The sequence below is a fragment of the Oncorhynchus mykiss genome, chromosome 15, assembly GCF_057628025.1.
Source record: "Oncorhynchus mykiss isolate SJ-2025 chromosome 15, ASM5762802v1, whole genome shotgun sequence".
NCBI lineage: Eukaryota > Metazoa > Chordata > Actinopteri > Salmoniformes > Salmonidae > Oncorhynchus > Oncorhynchus mykiss.
This window is the reverse complement of record NC_143036.1, coordinates 65,999,276-66,024,215: the sequence shown is the minus strand read 5'-3', so window position 1 is coordinate 66,024,215 and position 24,940 is coordinate 65,999,276. Positions and strand designations below refer to the sequence as shown.

The window sequence follows — 24,940 nt, the reverse complement described above, 5'->3', positions numbered from 1 at the left end:
GGACGATGTAGAGAAAGGAGAAGGACGATGTAGAGAAAGGAGAAGGACGATGTAGAGAAAGGAGAAGGACGATGTAGAGAAAGGAGAAGGACGATGTAGAGAAAGGAGAAGGACGATGTAGAGAAAGGAGAAGGACGATGTAGAGAAAGGAGAAGGACGATGTAGAGAAAGGAGAAGGACGATGTAGAGAAAGGAGAACAAGACAGAGGAAGATTAAAAACTAAGCCGTATCTGTCCTACCAGGAGAGAAGGAGGAGAGGAGAGAAGGAGGAGAGGAGAACAGGAGAGAAGAAGAAGGAGGAGGAGGAGGAGGAGGAGGAGGAGAGAAGAAGAAGAAGGAGGAGGAGGAGGAGAGAAGGAGGAGGAGGAGGAGAGAAGAAGAGAAGAGGAGAGAAGGAGAAGAGAAGGAGAAGAGGAGAGAAGGAGAAGAGGAGAGAAGGAGAGGAGAGAAGGAGAGGAGAGTAGGAGGAGAAGAGGAGAGAAGGAGGAGAGTAGGAGGAGAAGAGAGAGGGAGGAGAAAAGGAGGAGAGAAGGAGGAGGAGGAGGAGGAGAAAAGAAGAAGAGGAGAGGAGAAGAGGAGAGAAGGAGAAGAGGAGAGAATAAGGAGAAGAAGAGAAGAGGAGAGAAGGAGGAGAAGAGGAGGAGAGTAGGAGGAGAAGAGGAGAGAAGGAAGAGGAGAGAAGGAGGAGAAGAGGAGGAGGATAGGAGGAGAAGAGGCGGAGGAAAGGAGAGAGGAGGAGAGGAGGAACAGTAATCCACAGGTTTACACAGACATAGACAAGTGCTGCAAAATAATGACTGTGAACAGCTGTTGGAGGGAATATTAAGTGAATCCTGCAGCATGCTTCACTGTAGTTCCCTCCGCAGCACTACACAAGCCATTAACTACATTACCCACACACACAACACAAACACACGCGCACACACACATGCAGGCATATGCTCAAAAGCACACACACACAGACACTTTCAGGACGGGCGGTTTAATGGTTAATGTAACAGCAGCGGAGTCATGCCATCGTTCATCTCTGTGACATGAGCACACACACAAACACACACAGAACACACACACAATGAGACAGAGGGAAAGAAAACCTCACATCTCCAACCCACTAGATAAGACAATTACAATTTTAGATAGCAGCACTACTATGACCACATATATTATACAACCTCCAACAGCACAGAGAGAGAGACTAAGCTGTCCCCTGACTCATTTTACCTGTCCCCTGACTTACTTGCACCTGTCCCCTGACTCACTTTACCTGTCCCCTGACTCACTTTACCTGTCCCCCGACTCACTTTACCTGTCCCCCGACTCACTTTACCTGTCCCCCGACTCACTTTACCTGTCCTCCGACTCACTTTACCTGTCCCCCGACTCACTTTACCTGTCCCCCGACTCACTTTACCTGTCCCCTGACTCACCTTTACCTGTCCCCCGACTCACTTTACCTGTCCCCCGACTCACTTTACCTGTCCCCTGACTCACTTTACCTGTCCCCTGACTCACTTTATCTGTCCCCTGACTCACTTTACCTGTCCCCTGACTCACTTTACCTGTCCCCTGACTCAATTTACCTGTCCCCTGACTCACTTTACCTGTCCCCTGACTCACTTTATCTGTCCCCTGACCCACTTTACCTGTCCCCTGACTCACTTTACCTGTCCCCTGACTCACTTTACCTGTCCCCTGACTCACTTTATCTGTCCCCTGACCCACTTTACCTGTCCCCTGACTCAATTTACCTGTCCCCTGACTCACTTTACCTGTCCCCTGACTCACTTTATCTGTCCCCTGACCCACTTTACCTGTCCCCTGACTCACTTTACCTGTCCCCTGACTCACTTTACCCCGTCCCCTGACTCACTTTACCTGTCCCCTGACTCACTTTACCTGTCCCCTGACTCACTTTACCTGTCCCCTGACTCACTTTACCTGTCCCCTGACTCAATTTACCTGTCCCCTGACTCAATTTACCTGTCCCCTGACTCACTTTACCTGTCCCCTGACTCACTTTATATGTCCCCTGACTCACTGTACCTGTCCCCTGACTCACTTTACCTGTCCCCTGACTCACTTTACCTGTCCCCTGACTCAATTTACCTGTCCCCTGACTCACTTTCTGGAAGGGGACATTAGTACTGTCTTCTGTACATGAGAAGCCAGCACAAATAGCACTTACCTCACTCATAGGATGCTTCCCAAATGGCATCCTATTTCCTTTAAAGTGCACTACGTTTGACCAGGGCCCATGCAATATATAGGGAATAGTGTGCCACATTTGGGCCGTGACCATACTCATATATCTTGGCCAGGTCGCAATTGTAAATGAGAACTTGTTCTCAACTTGCCTACCTGGTTAAATAAAGGTGAAATAAAATAAATAAAAAAAAATATAGCCCAGTAAATCCACATGGGAACTGGGAACACTATACAGAATAATGCTTTTAAGGCTCCAGTGGTGTACAGTGCATGTCTAAGGTAAATCTAACTGTCCGTCTAGGTCTATTTTAAAGCTCCAGGAACTGGAATCCAAGGGGAGGCTGTGGGGAGAGGAGGCTGACAGACAGGCACTGTGGCTGGGGTAGATGGCTCTGGCAACGTCTACCTGCGTGGGACTGGGAGAGAGCCATGGACAGAGCCAACACTAATACACACATAGCTGAGAGATGCACACACACCCATAAAGCTGAGATGCGCGCGCGTACACACACACACACACACACACACACACACACACACACACTGTGAGCAGGGCTGGGCTCCACAGAGCTCTATGTAAACAGCCCTCATCAATCACCCAGGGCTGTAAGAGACTGCAGGGAGAGAAAGATAAAGTGGGTCTTTTACAGATCAAACATCCATCTACACCCGTGATGTAGTGGTCAGAAAATAGGTGGGTAAACTCTGATCGCAGTGAAAAAAGTAACGCTTCCTTTTCTTTCAATGCATTATTCCATAAAAGGTGGGTAAAATGTGTTTACTTTCATTTACCCTCTACTACACCTCCGACCCGCACCTCCGACCCACACCTCTGACCTACACCTCTGACCTACACCTCTGACCTACACTACAAGCTCAGTGTGGCCAAGACACACACACACACACACTACAACCATCGATAACCACAACAGATCACTTTGAAAAAGGAGTGAGTTAACGCTAAACACACCAACACTCACAATAACATGCTAACACTGATAACAAAGCTAACAAAGGCATTGAAGGAGCTTAGTTCACTCTAATGTACCTGTACTGGAAACAGAGAACAGGTGAGAGGTCATGGGAGACACTATAGGCTAGTGGATGTTGATGAGAGGTGAAAGGTGAGAGGTCATAGGAAAGGGAAGTAGTTGTGTGATGGGGAGGGTTGGCTGCAGTATTATCTGGGACTTATAAAGGCTTATGTTGACAGGTGAAAGGTGAGAGGTCGTGGAACATCGTGGTATAGGAGCTTACAGTTGGTCTAGACAGTACGGTATGGCTCGCACAGAGGTGTTGACGAAAGGTGAGAGGTCGTGGTGGAGGTTGTAGTAGAGGGTAAAGGTTAAACGGAGGGTATAAACTAGTGTCATTACTCACAGACTTGCGGATGTTGACGCGGGGCTTGGGGACGGGCTTGTTGGGCTTGATGTCAAAGCTCTCTGGCAGCGTGGAGGAGCCATGGCCACTCTTCCTGGCCTGTAGGGCCAGCTGGTAGGCTACTTCAAAGGCCTGGCCCAGGGTCAGGATGATCTCATATGCCAGGTTCTGTTAAAAACACACACACACAAACACACACAAACACGCATGCACCCACACACACGAAATGTCAATGCGCACGCACTTACGCACACACACAAGCAAACACACACTATGTAAAATCTGCCATTTCATCACAACAGTAGTTCTCAAACAAGGAAGTAACTAATTAATAAAGCCACTTGTCCCCCTCACAGACAGAGGGTGCTGTGTGTGTGTGTGTGACTCACCACGTCGACCTCCTCACAGACAGTGTGTGTGACTCACCACGTCGACCTCCTCACAGACAGTGTGTGTGACTCACCACGTCGACCTCCTCACAGACAGTGTGTGTGACTCACCATGTCGACCTCCTCACAGACAGTGTGTGTGACTCACCACGTCGACCTCCTCACAGACAGTGTGTGTGACTCACCACGTCGACCTCCTCACAGACAGTGTGTGTGACTCACCACGTCGACCTCCTCACAGACAGTGTGTGTGACTCACCACGTCGACCTCCTCACAGACAGTGTGTGTGACTCACCACGTCGACCTCCTCACAGACAGTGTGTGTGACTCACCACGTCGACCTCCTCACAGACAGTGTGTGTGACTCACCACGTCAACCTCCTGACAGACAGTGTGTGTGACTCACCACGTCGAAGGCAGTGAAGACATGGCAGTAGTGGTGGCTGGACTTGAGGTCTTTGGTGATGTAGGCAAACGTGGACAGATCCTCAGGATCCTGGGCCGCACATGAGATGTTACGGATCTCATGCTCAGCTATGATGTTCTAGAGAGAGAGACAGAGGAAGAGACAGAGAAATGGAGAGAGAGAGAGAGAGAGAGAGGGAAGGAAGGAGAGAGTGTGGGAGAGATACAGAGAGAGAGACAGGGAGAGAGAAAGACCGAGAAAGAGAGAGAGAGACAGGGAGAGAGAAAGACCGAGAAAGAGAGAGAGACAGGGAGAGAGAAAGACACAGAGAGAGAGAAAGACACAGAGAGAAAGACAGAGAGAGAGCGGGAGGGAGGGAGGGAAGGAGAGTGAGACAGAGAGAGAGAGAAAGACAGAGAGAGAGAGAGAGGGAGGGAAGGAAGGAGAGTGAGACAGAGAAAGACAGCGAGAGCAAGAGAGAGAGAGAGAGGGTTGGAGATCTTTAGAGAAAGCTTATGTGATGGAAGTTCACTGTTCATCTTGTGAAACTGACAATGTTATTTTTTGCTTCCACCCAGTGCTGTTCAGTTCTTACTCTCAGTAATGGTGCTTCCACCCAGTGCTGTTCAGTTCTTACTCTCAGTAATGGTGTTTCCACCCGGTGCTGTTCAGTTCTTACTCTCAGTAATGGTGCTTCCACCCAGTGCTGTTCAGTTCTTACTCTCAGTAATGGTGCTTCCACCCGGTGCTGTTCAGTTCTTACTCTCAGTAATGGTGTTTCCACCCGGTGCTGTTCAGTTCTTACTCTCAGTAATGGTGTTTCCACCCGGTGCTGTTCAGTTCTTACTCTCAGTAATGGTGCTTCCACCCAGTGCTGTTCAGTTCTTACTCTCAGTAATGGTGCTTCCACCCAGTGCTGTTCAGTTCTTACTCTCAGTAATGGTGCTTCCACCCGGTGCTGTTCAGTTCTTACTCTCAGTAATGGTGCTTCCACCCGGTGCTGTTCAGTTCTTACTCTCAGTAATGGTGCTTCCACCACGGTGCTGTTCAGTTCTTACTCTCAGTAATGGTGCTTCCACCCGGTGCTGTTCAGTTCTTACTCTCAGTAATGGTGCTTCCACCCGGTGCTGTTCAGTTCTTACTCTCAGTAATGGTGCTTCCACCCAGTGCTGTTCAGTTCTTACTCTCAGTAATGGTGCTTCCACCCGGTGCTGTTCAGTTCTTACTCTCAGTAATGGTGCTTCCACCCGGTGCTGTTCAGTTCTTACTCTCAGTAATGGTGCTTCCACCACGGTGCTGTTCAGTTCTTACTCTCAGTAATGGTGCTTCCACCCAGTGCTGTTCAGTTCTTACTCTCAGTAATGGTGCTTCCACCCGGTGCTGTTCAGTTCTTACTCTCAGTAATGGTGCTTCCATCCGGTGCTGTTCAGTTCTTACTCTCAGTAATGTTGCTTCCACCCGGTGCTGTTCAGTTCTTACTCTCAGTAATGGTGCTTCCACCCGGTGCTGTTCAGTTCTTACTCTCAGTAATGGTGCTTCCACCCGGTGCTGTTCAGTTCTTACTCTCAGTAATGGTGCTTCCACCCGGTGCTGTTCAGTTCTTACTCTCAGTAATGGTGCTTCCACCCGGTGCTGTTCAGTTCTTACTCTCAGTAATGGTGCTTCCACCCGGTGCTGTTCAGTTCTTACTCTCAGTAATGGTGCTTCCACCCGGTGCTGTTCAGTTCTTACTCTCAGTAATGGTGCTTCCACCCGGTGCTGTTCAGTTCTTACTCTCAGTAATGGTGCCGGAGGAAAGAAAGCCTCTCACCTTGTTTGTAGCGTCGATGAACTTGACTCCCTTGTAGGAGACGGACAGAACAATGGTCGGGACTTTCTTCATCTGTTCTGTAGACTTCTGTAGAGTGGAGAGAGAGACGGAGAGAGAAAGAGGGGGAAAAGAAGAGTCTGAGTTAACATTTGATGTCAATTAGACTGATGGCCACCAACACAAGGCTAATAAGACGGTCTCACCGTCTCCCTTCACAGCAGAACGATAAAACCCTGCAAAAAGAATCTCTTCACAATATAATACCATTTTAGAGAGAGTGGGGACTACGGTTGCAAAACTTTCAATAAATTCCCCGTTTTTTTTTTCAGCAATCCTGGGTTGGAGGATTCTGGATTTACGACTTATTCCCTCCTGATTCCGTGAATCCTCAAACCGGGATTTCGGCAAAGGCAGGGAATTTATTGAACGTTTCTGGAATTGTGCAATCCCAGTGGGGACAGATAGAGATGAGAGCTCAACAAAGCTTATAACGAGATAGAATAAAAGAGGGAAGGGGTGGGAAGAGAGAGAGAGAAAGATGAAATCAACACAAGCTTATAACTAAGCAGAAAAAGAGGGAGATAGGGATGAGATCACTGCACAGAGAGAACCAGCCTATCAACACACTCTCCTCTTTACTAGCAGAATCAATTCCAATCTTCTCAAAGTTCAAAGGTTACCCCGTGCCTTATGGAAAACAATGGGTGCAAATGACATTTTCAAAACGTATAGATTTCCCCCTTGGAGGTCCAATATAACTATCAGCTTTCAACCCATAAATATTCCTCCTATATTCCTTTCTTATTTCTATTCCCACCCAGACTTACTATCACCCGCTCTAGTCTGACAGCGGCATGTTTCTTTCTATTCCCACCCAGACCTACTATCACCCGCTCTAGTCTGACAGCGGCATGTTTCTTTCTATTCCCACCCAGACCTACTATCACCCGCTCTAGTCTGACAGCGGCATGTTTCTTTCTATTCCCACCCAGACCTACTATCACCCGCTCTAGTCTGACAGCGGCATGTTTCTTTCTATTCCCACCCAGACCTACTATCACCCGCTCTAGTCTGACAGCGGCATGTTTCTTTCTATTCCCACCCAGACCTACTATCACCCGCTCTAGTCTGACAGCGGCATGTTTCTTTCTATTCCCACCCAGACTTACTATCACCCGCTCTAGTCTGACAGCGGCATGTTTCTTTCTATTCCCACCCAGACCTACTATCACCCGCTCTAGTCTGACAGCGGCATGTTTCTTTCTATTCCCACCCAGACCTACTATCACCCGCTCTAGTCTGACAGCGGCATGTTTCTTTCTATTCCCACCCAGACCTACTATCACCCGCTCTAGTCTTACAGCGGCATGTTTCTTTCTATTCCCACCCAGACTTACTATCACCCGCTCTAGTCTGACAGCGGCATGTTTCTTTCTATTCCCACCCAGACCTACTATCACCCGCTCTAGTCTGACAGCGGCATGTTTCTTTCTATTCCCACCCAGACCTACTATCACCCGCTCTAGTCTGACAGCGGCATGTTTCTTTCTATTCCCACCCAGACCTACTATCACCCGCTCTAGTCTGACAGCGGCATGTTTCTTTCTATTCCCACCCAGACCTACTATCACCCGCTCTAGTCTGACAGCGGCATGTTTCTTTCTATTCCCACCCAGACTTACTATCACCCGCTCTAGTCTGACAGCGGCATGTTTCTTTCTATTCCCACCCAGACCTACTATCACCCGCTCTAGTCTGACAGCGGCATGTTTCTTTCTATTCCCACCCAGACCTACTATCACCCGCTCTAGTCTGACAGCGGCATGTTTCTTTCTATTCCCACCCAGACCTACTATCACCCGCTCTAGTCTGACAGCGGCATGTTTCTTTCTATTCCCACCCAGACTTACTATCACCCGCTCTAGTCTGACAGCGGCATGTTTCTTTCTATTCCCACCCAGACCTACTATCACCCGCTCTAGTCTGACAGCGGCATGTTTCTTTCTATTCCCACCCAGACCTACTATCACCCGCTCTAGTCTGACAGCGGCATGTTTCTTTCTATTCCCACCCAGACCTACTATCACCCGCTCTAGTCTGACAGCGGCATGTTTCTTTCTATTCCCACCCAGACTTACTATCACCCGCTCTAGTCTGACAGCGGCATGTTTCTTTCTATTCCCACCCAGACCTACTATCACCCGCTCTAGTCTGACAGCGGCATGTTTCTTTCTATTCCCACCCAGACTTACTATCACCCGCTCTAGTCTGACAGCGGCATGTTTCTTTCTATTCCCACCCAGACCTACTATCACCCGCTCTAGTCTGACAGCGGCATGTTTATTTCTATTCCCACCCAGACTTACTATCACCCGCTCTAGTCTGACAGCGGCATGTTTCTTTCTATTCCCACCCAGACCTACTATCACCCGCTCTAGTCTGACAGCGGCATGTTTCTTTCTATTCCCACCCAGACCTACTATCACCCGCTCTAGTCTGACAGCGGCATGTTTCTTTCTATTCCCACCCAGACTTACTATCACCCACTCTAGTCTGACAGCGGCATGTTTCTTTCTATTCCCACCCAGACCTACTATCACCCGCTCTAGTCTGACAGCGGCATGTTTCTTTCTATTCCCACCCAGACCTACTATCACCCGCTCTAGTCTGACAGCGGCATGTTTCTTTCTATTCCCACCCAGACCTACTATCACCCGCTCTAGTCTGACAGCGGCATGTTTCTTTCTATTCCCACCCAGACCTACTATCACCCGCTCTAGTCTGACAGCGGCATGTTTCTTTCTATTCCCACCCAGACCTACTATCACCCGCTCTAGTCTGACAGCGGCATGTTTCTTTCTATTCCCACCCAGACCTACTATCACCCGCTCTAGTCTGACAGCGGCATGTTTCTTTCTATTCCCACCCAGACCTACTATCACCCGCTCTAGTCTGACAGCGGCATGTTTCTTTCTATTCCCACCCAGACCTACTATCACCCGCTCTAGTCTGACAGCGGCATGTTTCTTTCTATTCCCACCCAGACTTACTATCACCCGCTCTAGTCTGACAGCGGCATGTTTCTTTCTATTCCCACCCAGACCTACTATCACCCACTCTAGTCTGACAGCGGCATGTTTCTTTCTATTCCCACCCAGACTTACTATCACCCGCTCTAGTCTGACAGCGGCATGTTTCTTTCTATTCCCACCCAGACCTACTATCACCCGCTCTAGTCTGACAGCGGCATGTTTCTTTCTATTCCCACCCAGACTTACTATCACCCGCTCTAGTCTGACAGCGGCATGTTTCTTTCTATTCCCACCCAGACCTACTATCACCCGCTCTAGTCTGACAGCGGCATGTTTCTTTCTATTCCCACCCAGACTTACTATCACCCGCTCTAGTCTGACAGCGGCATGTTTCTTTCTATTCCCACCCAGACCTACTATCACCCGCTCTAGTCTGACAGCGGCATGTTTCTTTCTATTCCCACCCAGACCTACTATCACCCGCTCTAGTCTGACAGCGGCATGTTTCTTTCTATTCCCACCCAGACCTACTATCACCCGCTCTAGTCTGACAGCGGCATGTTTCTTTCTATTCCCACCCAGACTTACTATCACCCGCTCTAGTCTGACAGCGGCATGTTTCTTTCTATTCCCACCCAGACTTACTATCACCCGCTCTAGTCTGACAGCGGCATGTTTCTCTCTATTCCCACCCAGACTTACTATCACCCGCTCTAGTCTGACAGCGGCATGTTTATTTCTATTCCCACCCAGACTTACTATCACCCGCTCTAGTCTGACAGCGGCATGTTTCTTTCTATTCCCACCCAGACTTACTATCACCCGCTCTAGTCTGACAGCGGCATGTTTCTTTCTATTCCCACCCAGACTTACTATCACCCGCTCTAGTCTGACAGCGGCATGTTTCTTTCTATTCCCACCCAGACCTACTATCACCCGCTCTAGTCTGACAGCGGCATGTTTCTTTCTATTCCCACCCAGACTTACTATCACCCGCTCTAGTCTGACAGCGGCATGTTTCTTTCTATTCCCACCCAGACTTACTATCACCCGCTCTAGTCTGACAGCGGCATGTTTCTTTCTATTCCCACCCAGACTTACTATCACCCGCTCTAGTCTGACAGCGGCATGTTTCTTTCTATTCCCACCCAGACCTACTATCACCCGCTCTAGTCTGACAGCGGCATGTTTCTTTCTATTCCCACCCAGACTTACTATCACCCGCTCTAGTCTGACAGCGGCATGTTTCTTTCTATTCCCACCCAGACTTACTATCACCCGCTCTAGTCTGACAGCGGCATGTTTCTTTCTATTCCCACCCAGACTTACTATCACCCGCTCTAGTCTGACAGCGGCATGTTTCTTTCTATTCCCACCCAGACTTACTATCACCCGCTCTAGTCTGACAGCGGCATGTTTCTTTCTATTCCCACCCAGACTTACTATCACCCGCTCTAGTCTGACAGCGGCATGTTTCTTTCTATTCCCACCCAGACTTACTATCACCCGCTCTAGTCTGACAGCGGCTTGTTTCTTTCTATTCCCACCCAGACTTACTATCACCCGCTCTAGTCTGACAGCGGCATGTTTCTTTCTATTCCCACCCAGACTTACTATCACCCGCTCTAGTCTGACAGCGGCATGTTTCTTTCTATTCCCACCCAGACTTACTATCACCCGCTCTAGTCTGACAGCGGCATGTTTCTTTCTATTCCCACCCAGACTTACTATCACCCGCTCTAGTCTGACAGCGGCATGTTTCTTTCTATTCCCACCCAGACCTACTATCACCCGCTCTAGTCTGACAGCGGCATGTTTCTTTCCCCTTCTCCCATTGTTAAGCTCATTGTGCGCTGCCGCAGTGGGGAATGATGTGACTTCAAATCACTATCACCCTAGTACCATTATTCCACCTGTCAGGGATTACATATATTCAACAGATCCTGTATGAATTCCTCTTCTCCCCCCCCCCCTGCTCCCCCCCTGCTCTCACTCTCTGTGTTTCTTCAACATCAGCATATTTCTAGTGCAGCGGTTCCCTGTCAAGATCACGGGCTTATGAGGGCCGACAAACGCAGCGCTGCGAGACACAAAGACAGACGACGAGAGAGCAGAGGGAATTACATATGCATATGGACCATGTTGATACTGTGTCCACAAGCATGGAAATATAGAGAGAAAAGAGGAAGAGTGCTGGAGAAGGGGGGGGGGGGTATAACAGGACGCAGGTACAGTAGGTACATCGAGAGCAGAGCTCCAAATTTAATGACCCTTGAAGTCTGACAATAAAAACAACAGCATCAATTGTTTTGGCAGATCACGATAAACCGAGGGAGGGAGGGGGAGAGGGAGAGGTAGAGAGAGGGAGGGAGAGAGAGGGAGAGGCTCTCTGAGGTGTCTGCAGCATGGTGAGCTGTCTGCTCTCAGATGTGACAAAACAGATAAAGATGAGGAGAAGAAAGGATGTTGCGGGGCAGGCATAGTACACATATTAATAGTCTGCTTCCGCACTTCCACACTGCAGTAACTCAGTAGAGAGAGAGGAGAGAGAGAGAGAGGGGAGGAGAGAGAGAGAGAGAGAGAGAGGAGGTGAATGAAAGTGAAAGAGAATAAAAGAGAGCAGAAGAGATGGAGGTGAATCCAGGTTAAAAATGAGACTACAGTGGTGGTTAAAGTGGGCCTAGTTTCTCTCTCTGGGTGGTAGTGATGTGCCAGGCCCTCTTACCCTCATCTTGGAGCAGGCGTCTTGTGTTGACTCTGTTCCTCTCAGCTCTTTCACCAGCATGGAGCCCAGGTACTGTCAGAGACATAAAGGTAAACAACGTTAGCATTCACATTCCATCCTAGAGCTATTAGACAGACACATGAAGGATCATAGAATTATTCAATGTAAGATGGAAACTTAAAAGCCAGTCGCATAATAACGCAGTGCTTTCTGATGTGACGAAAACAACCTGGAAATCCCCAGAGGAGTGTAAACAGGGCTGGGGCGGGCAGGAAATGTGCAAAGTGGGGAGGTCAATAAGTGAGGACCTGGTTCGTGAGGACACAGACCCAATTTAATAAAGGTGGTGTTTATGGGGACAGTACTTACGGGGACATTAGGGCTAAAGGGATGTAATGGGTGTACGATTAACGGCTCAGCGCGCCCACTGTTGATTTGAGAGCTAAAAGCCCCAAAGAGGATTTTTTATAGGATGTTCTGACACCCAAAGTGCAAACATTGATCCTTTTATACCTCGACCCCCTGACCCTAAATCATTTACCCTTCAGGATATGCTTTTGAAAAATGTCCCGGCAAAACGATCCACCTAATCTTACCCTTCGTCAAAAGATAACAAATACATTGCATTAGCTTAACGGTAACACAACCACACCCTGATTTCTCTCCTATTTTAAGTGCAGTAGAATGAATGAGTCATTTCTTTATGGGAGGTAGGCTGGTGGTTGTAGTGGGGTTGTCTGGGCTGGTTACTGCTCTGTCTGGCTCTGTTGTTAATAATGCTACGGTATCAAGGGAAAGTCGTCTGTTCTCGTATAGAGAACACTGTAATAACGTTACAAACCTCCAAGAAGCCCCTGTCTCTGGGTGTGTGTTTGTGAATATGTGTGTGTGTGTGTGCGCGCGCGCACGCGCATCATTGTGAAAACAAACAGTAGTGTCGTCTGAGGCTGAAAACGTTACAGAGAACATAGTAATAACATTACAGAGTGAAAGCGCTACAGGGCTTTGGGGAATCAGTATTGACCGATTATACAGTTCGGATTATGTGTGTCATTCTAGCCATGTAAGGATGACGTAAGACAGCGGTCAAAAGAACATAATCTGAAGAGGACACAATGTGATAACGTTGGAGCAACATCTTAGCAATGTTTCCCTTTAAGAGTACAACAGTGCATTCATTAAAGGGAGTGCATTTTCTTGTTTCTCCTGTGTTAAAATTACATTCAACAACCATCACGCCCTAGAAATGGACAACAAAATCATGCTCGACACTAATCCCAAAAGCGTTGAAATAACGTTAGGACATTGTCTGGTGTATTAAAGAAGGTATGTTATACAGTGGGGCAAAAAAGTCTTTAGTCAGCCACCATTGTGCAAGTTCTCCCACTTAAAAAGATGAGAGAGGCCTGTAATTTTCATCATAGGTACACTTCAACTATGACAGACAAAATGACAACAAAAAAAATCCAGAAAATCAAATTGTAGGATTTTGAATGACTGAATTTGCAAATTATGGTGGAAAATAAGTATTTGGTCAATAACAAAAGTTTATCAATACTTTGTTATATACCCTTTGTTGGCAATGATAGAGGTCAAACGTTTTCTGTAAGTCTTCACAAGGTTTTCACACACTGTTGCTGGTATTTTGGCTCATTCCTCCATGCAGATCTCCTCTAGAGCAGTGATGTTTTGGGGCTGTTGCTGAGCAACACACTTTCAACTCCCTCCAAAGATTTTCTATGGGGTTGAGATCTGGAGACTGGCTAGGCCACTCAAGGACCTTGAAATGCTTCTTACGAAGCCACTCCTTCGTTGCCTGGGCGGTGTGTTTGGGATCATTGTCATGCTGAAAGACCCAGCCACGTTTCATCTTCAATGCCCTTGCTGATGGTTTTCACTCAAAATCTCACGATACATGGCCCCATTCATTCTTTCCTTTACACGGATCAGTCGTCCTGGTCCCTTTGCAGAAAAACAGCCCCAAAGCATGATGTTTCCACCCCCATGCTTCACAGTAGGTATGGTGTTCTTTGGATGCAACTCAGCGTTCTTTGTCCTCCAAACACGACGAGTTGAGTTTTTACCAAAAAGTTATATTTTGGTTTCATCTGACCATTTGACATTCTCCCAATCTTCTTCTGGATCATCCAAATGCTCTCTAGCAAACTTCAGATGGGCCTGGACATGTACTGGCTTAAGCAGGGGGACACGTCTGGCACTGCAGGATTTGAGTCCCTGGCGGCGTAGTGTGTTACTGATGGTAGGCTTTGTAGGTTTGGTCCCAGCTCTCTGCAGGTCATTCACTCGGTCCCCCCGTGTGGTTCTGGTATTTTTGCTCACCGTTCTTGTGATCATTTTGACCCCATGGGGTGAGATCTTGCGTGGAGCCCCAGATCGAGGGAGATTATCAGTGGTCTTGTATGTCTTCCATTTCCTAATAATTGCTCCCACAGTTGATTTCTTCAAACCAAGCTGCTTACCTATTGCAGATTCAGTCTTCCCAGCCTGGTGCAGGTCTACAATTTAGTTTCTGGTGTCCTTTGACAGCTCTTTGGTCTTGGCCATAGTGGAGTTTGGAGTGTGACTGAGGTTGTGGACAGGTGTCTTTTATACTGATAACAAGTTCAAACAGGTGCCATTGATACAGGTAACGAGTGGAGGATAGAGGAGCCTCTTAAAGAAGTTACAGGTCTGTGAGAGCCAGAAATCTTGCTTGTTTGTAGGTGACCAAATACTTATTTTCCACCATAATTTGCAAATAAATTCATTCAAAATCCTACAATGTGATTTTCTGGATTTTTTCCCTTCATTTTGTCTGTCATAGTTGAAGTGTACCTATGATGAAAATTACAGGCCCCTCTCATCTTTTTAAGTGGGAAACTTGCACAATTGGTGGCTTTTTTGCCCCACTGTATATGCAGTGATGACATTTGGCGGTCTAAGAATGTTAATAAAGAAAGTATAATGACATTAGAACTGGTCTATAATAAAGAAAGTATAATGACATCAGAGCTGGTCTATAATAAAGAAAGTATAATGACAGAGCTGGTCTATAATAAAGAAAGTATAATGACATCAGAGCTGGTCTATAATAAAGAAAGTATAATGACATCAGAGCTGGTCTATAATAAAGAAAGTATAATGACATCAGAGCTGGTCTATAATAAAGAAAGTATAATGACAGAGCTGGTCTATAATAAAGAAAGTATAATGACATCAGAGCTGGTCTATAAAAAAGAAAGTATAATGACATCAGAGCTGGTCTATAATAAAGAAAGTATAATGACATCAGAGTTGGTCTATAATAAAGAAAGTATAATGACAGAGCTGGTCTATAATAAAGAAAGTATAATGACATCAGAGCTGGTCTATAATAAAGAAAGTATAATGACATCAGAGCTGGTCTATAATAAAGAAAGTATAATGACAGAGCTGGTCTATAATAAAGAAAGTATAATGACATCAGAGCTGGTCTATAATAAAGAAAGTATAATGACATCAGAGCTGGTCTATAATAAAGAAAGTATAATGACATCAGCGCTGGTCTATAATAAAGAAAGTATAATGACATCAGAGCTGGTCTATAATAAAGAAAGTATAATGACAGAGCTGGTCTATAATAAAGAAAGTATAATGACATCAGAGCTGGTCTATAATAAAGAAAGTATAATGACATCAGAGCTGGTCTATAATAAAGAAAGTATAATGACAGAGCTGGTCTATAATAAAGAAAGTATAATGACATCAGAGCTGGTCTATAATAAAGAAAGTATAATGACATCAGAGCTGGTCTATAATAAAGAAAGTATAATGACAGAGCTGGTCTATAATAAAGAAAGTATAATGACATTAGAGCTGGTCTATAATAAAGAACGTATAATGACATCAGAGCTGGTCTATAATAAAGAAAGTATAATGACAGAGCTGGTCTATAATAAAGAAAGTATAATGACATCAGAGCTGGTCTATAATAAAGAAAGTATAATGACATCAGAGCTGGTCTATAATAAAGAAAGTATAATGACATCAGAGCTGGTCTATAATAAAGAAAGTATAATGACATCAGAGCTGGTCTATAATAAAGAAAGTATAATGACAGAGCTGGTCTATAATAAAGAAAGTATAATGACATCAGAGCTGGTCTATAATAAAGAAAGTATAATGACATCAGAGCTGGTCTATAATAAAGAAAGTATAATGACATCAGAGCTGGTCTATAAAAAAGAAAGTATAATGACATCAGAGCTGGTCTATAAAAAAGAAAGTATAATGACATCAGAGCTGGTCTATAAAAAAGAAAGTATAATGACATCAGAGCTGGTCTATAATAAAGAAAGTATAATGACATCAGAGCTGGTCTATAATAAAGAAAGTATAATGACATCAGAGCTGGTCTATAATAAAGAAAGTATAATGACAGAGCTGGTCTATAATAAAGAAAGTATAATGACATCAGAGCTGGTCTATAATAAAGAAAGTATAATGACATCAGAGCTGGTCTATAATAAAGAAAGTATAATGACATCAGCGCTGGTCTATAATAAAGAAAGTATAATGACATCAGAGCTGGTCTATAATAAAGAAAGTATAATGACAGAGCTGGTCTATAATAAAGAAAGTATAATGACATCAGAGCTGGTCTATAATAAAGAAAGTATAATGACATCAGAGCTGGTCTATAATAAAGAAAGTATAATGACAGAGCTGGTCTATAATAAAGAAAGTATAATGACATCAGAGCTGGTCTATAATAAAGAAAGTATAATGACATCAGAGCTGGTCTATAATAAAGAAAGTATAATGACATCAGCGCTGGTCTATAATAAAGAAAGTATAATGACATCAGAGCTGGTCTATAATAAAGAAAGTATAATGACAGAGCTGGTCTATAATAAAGAAAGTATAATGACATCAGAGCTGGTCTATAATAAAGAAAGTATAATGACATCAGAGCTGGTCTATAATAAAGAAAGTATAATGACAGAGCTGGTCTATAATAAAGAAAGTATAATGACATCAGAGCTGGTCTATAATAAAGAAAGTATAATGACATCAGAGCTGGTCTATAATAAAGAAAGTATAATGACAGAGCTGGTCTATAATAAAGAAAGTATAATGACATTAGAGCTGGTCTATAATAAAGAACGTATAATGACATCAGAGCTGGTCTATAATAAAGAAAGTATAATGACAGAGCTGGTCTATAATAAAGAAAGTATAATGACATCAGAGCTGGTCTATAATAAAGAAAGTATAATGACATCAGAGCTGGTCTATAATAAAGAAAGTATAATGACAGAGCTGGTCTATAATAAAGAAAGTATAATGACATCAGAGCTGGTCTATAATAAAGAAAGTATAATGACATCAGAGCTGGTCTATAATAAAGAAAGTATAATGACATCAGAGCTGGTCTATAAAAAAGAAAGTATAATGACATCAGAGCTGGTCTATAAAAAAGAAAGTATAATGACATCAGAGCTGGTCTATAAAAAAGAAAGTATAATGACATCAGAGCTGGTCTATAATAAAGAAAGTATAATGACATCAGAGCTGGTCTATAATAAAGAAAGTATAATGACATCAGAGCTGGTCTATAATAAAGAAAGTATAATGACAGAGCTGGTCTATAATAAAGAAAGTATAATGACATCAGAGCTGGTCTATAATAAAGAAAGTATAATGACATCAGAGCTGGTCTATAATAAAGAAAGTATAATGACATCAGCGCTGGTCTATAATAAAGAAAGTATAATGACATCAGAGCTGGTCTATAATAAAGAAAGTATAATGACAGAGCTGGTCTATAATAAAGAAAGTATAATGACATCAGAGCTGGTCTATAATAAAGAAAGTATAATGACATCAGAGCTGGTCTATAATAAAGAAAGTATAATGACAGAGCTGGTCTATAATAAAGAAAGTATAATGACATCAGAGCTGGTCTATAATAAAGAAAGTATAATGACATCAGAGCTGGTCTATAATAAAGAAAGTATAATGACAGAGCTGGTCTATAATAAAGAAAGTATAATGACATTAGAGCTGGTCTATAATAAAGAACGTATAATGACATCAGAGCTGGTCTATAATAAAGAAAGTATAATGACAGAGCTGGTCTATAATAAAGAAAGTATAATGACATCAGAGCTGGTCTATAATAAAGAAAGTATAATGACATCAGAGCTGGTCTATAATAAAGAAAGTATAATGACAGAGCTGGTCTATAATAAAGAAAGTATAATGACATCAGAGCTGGTCTATAATAAAGAAAGTATAATGACATCAGAGCTGGTCTATAATAAAGAAAGTATAATGACATCAGAGCTGGTCTATAAAAAAGAAAGTATAATGACATCAGAGCTGGTCTATAAAAAAGAAAGTATAATGACATCAGAGCTGGTCTATAAAAAAGAAAGTATAATGACATCAGAGCTGGTCTATAATAAAGAAAGTATAATGACATCAGAGCTGGTCTATTATAAAGAAAGTATAATGACATCAGAGCTGGTCTATAATAAAGAAAGTATAATGACAGAGCTGGTCTATAATAAAGAAAGTATAATGACATCAGAGCTGGTCTATAATAAAGAAAGTATAATGACATCAGAGCTGGTCTATAATAAAGAAAGTATAATGACATCAGAGCTGGTCTATAATAAAGAAAGTATAATGACATCAGAGCTGGTCTATAATAAAGAAAGTATAATGACATCAGAGCTGGTCTATAATAAAGAAAGTATAATGACATCAGAGCTGGTCTATAATAAAGAAAGTATAATGACAGAGCTGGTCTATAATAAAGAAAGTATAATGACATCAGAGCTGGTCTATAATAAAGAAAGTATAATGACATTAGAGCTGGTCTATAATAAAGAAAGTATAATGACATCAGAGCTGGTCTATAATAAAGAAAGTATAATGACAGAGCTGGTCTATAATAAATAAAGTATAATGACATCAGAGCTGGTCTATAATAAAGAAAGTATAATGACATCAGAGCTGGTCTATAATAAAGAAAGAATAATGACAGAGCTGGTCTATAATAAAGAAAGTATAATGACATCAGAGCTGGTCTATAATAAAGAAAGTATAATGACATCAGAGCTGGTCTATAATAAAGAAAGTATAATGACATCAGAGCTGGTCTATAATAAAGAAAGTATAATGACAGAGCTGGTCTATAATAAAGAAAGTATAATGACATCAGAGCTGGTCTATAATAAAGAAAGTATAATGACATCAGAGCTGGTCTATAATAAAGAAAGTATAATGACATCAGAGCTGGTCTATAATAAAGAAAGTATAATGACATCAGAGCTGGTCTATAATAAAGAAAGTATAATGACATCAGAGCTGGTCTATAATAAAGAAAGTATAATGACATCAGAGCTGGTCTATAATAAAGAAAGTATAATGACATCAGAGCTGGTCTATAATAAAGAAAGTATAATGACATCAGAGCTGGTCTATAATAAAGAAAGTATAATGACATCAGAGCTGGTCTATAATAAAGAAAGTATAATGACATCAGAGCTGGTCTATAATAAAGAAAGTATAATGACAGAGCTGGTCTATAATAAAGAAAGTATAATGACATCAGAGCTGGTCTATAATAAAGAAAGTATAATGACATCAGAGCTGGTCTATAATAAAGAAAGTATAATGACATCAGAGCTGGTCTATAATAAAGAAAGTATAATGACAGAGCTGGTCTATAATAAAGAAAGTATAATGACATCAGAGCTGGTCTATAATAAAGAAAGTATAATGACATCAGAGCTGGTCTATAATAAAGAAAGTATAATGACATCAGAGCTGGTCTATAATAAAGAAAGTATAATGACATCAGAGCTGGTCCATAATAAAGAAAGTATAATGACATCAGAGCTGGTCTATAATAAAGAAAGTATAATGACATCAGAGCTGGTCCATAATAAAGAAAGTATAATGACATCAGAGCTGGTCTATAATAAAGAAAGTATAATGACAGAGCTGGTCTATAATAAAGAAAGTATAATGACATCAGAGCTGGTCTATAATAAAGAAAGTATAATGACATCAGAGCTGGTCTATAATAAAGAAAGTATAATGACATCAGAGCTGGTCTATAATAAAGAAAGTATAATGACATCAGAGCTGGTCTATAATAAAGAAAGTATAATGACATCAGAGCTGGTCTATAATAAAGAAAGTATAATGACATCAGAGCTGGTCTATAATAAAGAACGTATAATGACATCAGAGCTGGTCTATAATAAATAAAGTATAATGACAGAGCTGGTCTATAATAAAGAAAGTATAATGACATCAGAGCTGGTCTATAATAAAGAAAGTATAATGACATCAGAGCTGGTCTATAATAAAGAAAGTATAATGACATCAGAGCTGGTCTATAATAAAGAAAGTATAATGACATCAGAGCTGGTCTATAATAAAGAAAGTATAATGACATCAGAGCTGGTCTATAATAAAGAAAGTATAATGACATCAGAGCTGGTCTATAATAAAGAACGTATAATGACATCAGAGCTGGTCTATAATAAATAAAGTATAATGACAGAGCTGGTCTATAATAAAGAAAGTATAATGACATCAGAGCTGGTCTATAATAAAGAAAGTATAATGACATCAGAGCTGGTCTATAATAAAGAACGTATAATGACAGAGCTGGTCTATAATAAAGAAAGTATAATGACATCAGAGCTGGTCTATAATAAAGAAAGTATAATGACATCAGAGCTGGTCTATAATAAAGAACGTATAATGACATCAGAGCTGGTCTATAATAAAGAACGTATAATGACAGAGCTGGTCTATAATAAAGAATGTATTAAAACAAAGTTTGGTTTTATGAAGACAACATTGTAATGACATTAGAGAATTGTCTCTGGTTGAACGAAGATCATTGTGAGTAATAGAATCAGTTTACAGCATCAGGCCTTAGAGGATTCGTCCCTCTCTTCTCTCTTTTTACATCCTCAAATATCCTCTTCCTCTTCCACACTGCTTACATCCTCAACTCTATCCTCTTCCACACTGCTTACATCCTCAACTCTATCCTCTTCCTCACTGCTTACATCCTCAACTCTATCCTCTTCCTCACTGCTTACATCCTCAACTCTATCCTCTTCCACACTGCTTACATCCTCAACTCTATCCTCTTCCACACTGCTTACATCCTCAACTCTATCCTCTTCCTCACTGGTTACATCCTCAACTATCCTCTTACTCTGTACACTGCTTACATCCTCAACTATCCTCTTACTCCGTACACTGCTTCCATCCTCAACTCTATCCTCTTCCTCACTGCTTACATCCTCAACTATCCTCTTACTCTGTACACTGCTTACATCCTCAACTCTATCCTCTTCCTCACTGCTTACATCCTCAACTATCCTCTTACTCCGTACACTGCTTACATCCTCAACTCTATCCTCTTCCTCACTGCTTACATCCTCAACTCTATCCTCTTCCTCACTGCTTACATCCTCAACTATCCTCTTACTCTGTACACTGCTTACAACCTCAACTCTATCCTCTTCCTCACTGCTTACATCCTCAACTATCCTCTTACTCTGTACACTGCTTACAACCTCAACTCTATCCTCTTCCTCACTGCTTACATCCTCAACTATCCTCTTACTCTGTACACTGCTTACAACCTCAACTCTATCCTCTTCCTCACTGCTTACATCCTCAACTATCCTCTTACTCCGTACACTGCTTACAACCTCAACTCTATCCTCTTACTCCATTCACTGCTTACAACCTCAACTATCCTCTTACTCCGTACACTGCTTACAACCTCAACTCTATCCTCTTACTCCATTCACTGCTTACATCCTCAACTCTATCCTCTTACTCCATACACTGCTTACAACCTCAACTATCCTCTTACTCCGTACACTGCTTACATCCTCAACTATCCTCTTACTCTGTACACTGCTTACATCTTCAACTATCCTCTTACTCCGTACACTGCTTACATCCTCAACTCTATCCTCTTCCACACTGCTTACAACCTCAACTATCCTCTTCCACACTGCTTACAACCTCAACTATCCTCTTACTCCGTACACTGCTTACAACCTCAACTCTATCCTCTTCCTCACTGCTTACATCCTCAACTCTATCCTCTTCCTCACTGCTTACATCCTCAACTATCCTCTTCCTCCGTACACTGCTTACATCCTCAACTCTATCCTCTGTACACTGCTTACATCCTCAACTATCCTCTTAGTCCGTACACTGCTTACAACCTCAACTATCCTCTTACTCCGTACACTGCTTACATCCTCAACTCTATCCTCTTCCACACTGCTTACATCCTCAACTCTATCCTCTTCCACACTGCTTACATCCTCAACTATCCTCTTACTCCGTACACTGCTTCCATCCTCAACTCTATCCTCTTCCACACTGCTTACATCCTCAACTCTATCCTCTTCCACACTGCTTACATCCTCAACTCTATCCTCTTCCACACTGCTTACATCCTCAACTATCCTCTTACTCCATACACTGCTTACATCCTCAACTCTATCCTCTTCCTCACTGCTTCCATCCTCAACTCTATCCTCTTCCACACTGCTTACATCCTCAACTCTATCCTCTTCCTCACTGCTTACATCCTCAACTCTATCCTCTTCCTCACTGCTTACATCCTCAACTATCCTCTTCCTCCGTACACTGCTTACAACCTCAACTATCCTCTTACTCCGTACACTGCTTACATCCTCAACTCTATCCTCTTCCACACTGCTTACATCCTCAACTCTATCCTCTTCCACACTGCTTACATCCTCAACTATCCTCTTCCTCTGTACACTGCTTACATCCTCAACTCTATCCTCTTCCACACTGCTTACAACCTCAACTATCCTCTTACTCCATTCACTGCTTACATCCTCAACTCTATCCTCTTCCACACTGCTTACATCCTCAACTATCCTCTTCCTCTGTACACTGCTTACATCCTCAACTCTATCCTCTTCCACACTGCTTACATCCTCAACTATCCTCTTACTCCATACACTGCTTACATCCTCAACTCTATCCTCTTCCTCACTGCTTACATCCTCAACTATCCTCTTACTCCGTACACTGCTTACATCCTCAACTATCCTCTTACTCTGTACACTGCTTACATCCTCAACTCTATCCTCTTACTCCGTACACTGCTTACATCCTCAACTATCCTCTTACTCCGTACACTGCTTACATCCTCAACTATCCTCTTACTCTGTACACTGCTTACAACCTCAACTATCCTCTTACTCTGTACACTGCTTACATCCTCAACTCTATCCTCTTACTCCGTACACTGCTTACATCCTCAACTATCCTCTTACTCCGTACACTGCTTACATCCTCAACTCTATCCTCTTACTCTGTACACTGCTTACAACCTCAACTATCCTCTTACTCTGTACACTGCTTACATCCTCAACTATCCTCTTACTCCGTACACTGCTTACAGCATCAGGCCTTAGAGGATTCGTCCCTCTCTTCTCTCTTTTTACATCCTCAAATATCCTCTTCCTCTTCCACACTGCTTACATCCTCAACTCTATCCTCTTCCACACTGCTTACATCCTCAACTCTGTCCTCTTCCTCATTGCTTACATCCTCAACTCTATCCTCTTCCTCACTGCTTACATCCTCAACTCTATCCTCTTCCACACTGCTTACATCCTCAACTCTATCCTCTTCCACACTGCTTACATCCTCAACTCTATCCTCTTCCTCACTGCTTACATCCTCAACTATCCTCTTACTCTGTACACTGCTTACATCCTCAACTATCCTCTTACTCCGTACACTGCTTCCATCCTCAACTCTATCCTCTTCCTCACTGCTTACATCCTCAACTATCCTCTTACTCTGTACACTGCTTACATCCTCAAGTCTATCCTCTTCCTCACTGCTTACATCCTCAACTATCCTCTTACTCCGTACACTGCTTACATCCTCAACTCTATCCTCTTCCTCACTGCTTACATCCTCAACTCTATCCTCTTCCTCACTGCTTACATCCTCAACTATCCTCTTACTCTGTACACTGCTTACAACCTCAACTCTATCCTCTTACTCCGTACACTGCTTACATCCTCAACTATCCTCTTACTCCGTACACTGCTTACATCCTCAACTATCCTCTTACTCTGTACACTGCTTACAACCTCAACTATCCTCTTACTCTGTACACTGCTTACATCCTCAACTCTATCCTCTTACTCCGTACACTGCTTACATCCTCAACTATCCTCTTACTCCGTACACTGCTTACATCCTCAACTCTATCCTCTTACTCTGTACACTGCTTACAACCTCAACTATCCTCTTACTCTGTACACTGCTTACATCCTCAACTATCCTCTTACTCCGTACACTGCTTACATCCTCAACTATCCTCTTACTCTGTACACTGCTTACATCCTCAACTATCCTCTTACTCCGTACACTGCTTACATCCTCAACTATCCTCTTACTCTGTACACTGCTTACATCCTCAACTATCCTCTTACTCCGTACACTGCTTACATCCTCAACTATCCTCTTACTCTGTACACTGCTTACATCCTCAACTATCCTCTTACTCTGTACACTGCTTCCATCCTCAACTATCCTCTTACTCTGTACACTGCTTACATCCTCAACTATCCTCTTACTCTGTACACTGCTTACAACCTCAACTATCCTCTTCCACACTGCTTACATCCTCAACTATCCTCTTACTCCGTACACTGCTTACATCCTCAACTCTATCCTCTTCCACACTGCTTACATACTCAACTCTATCCTCTTCCTCACTGCTTACATCCTCAACTCTATCCTCTTCCACACTGCTTACATCCTCAACTCTATCCTCTTCCTCACTGCTTACATCCTCAACTCTATCCTCTTCCACACTGCTTACATCCTCAACTCTATCCTCTTCCACACTGCTTACATCCTCAACTATCCTCTTCCTCTGTACACTGCTTAC

At 43.1% G+C, this 24,940-nt stretch overlaps 1 protein-coding gene across 13 annotated transcripts in view; it reads right to left on the bottom strand.

The window, feature by feature from the left end:
- LOC110490567 (ankyrin repeat and sterile alpha motif domain-containing protein 1B) overlaps nucleotides 1-24,940 on the bottom strand; it is a 352,871-nt gene that overhangs the window by 4,606 nt on the left and 323,325 nt on the right. For all 13 annotated transcript variants that reach the window (XM_090200869.1, XM_090200870.1, XM_090200871.1 and 10 more), the window contains 4 exons: nucleotides 11,950-12,021; nucleotides 6,193-6,279; nucleotides 4,383-4,520; nucleotides 3,587-3,754 (listed from right to left, as the gene is read on the bottom strand). In XM_090200869.1, coding sequence (XP_090056995.1) covers nucleotides 3,587-3,754; nucleotides 4,383-4,520; nucleotides 6,193-6,279; nucleotides 11,950-12,021 — 465 coding nt within the window. The remainder of the gene's footprint in view (nucleotides 1-3,586; nucleotides 3,755-4,382; nucleotides 4,521-6,192; nucleotides 6,280-11,949; nucleotides 12,022-24,940) is intronic.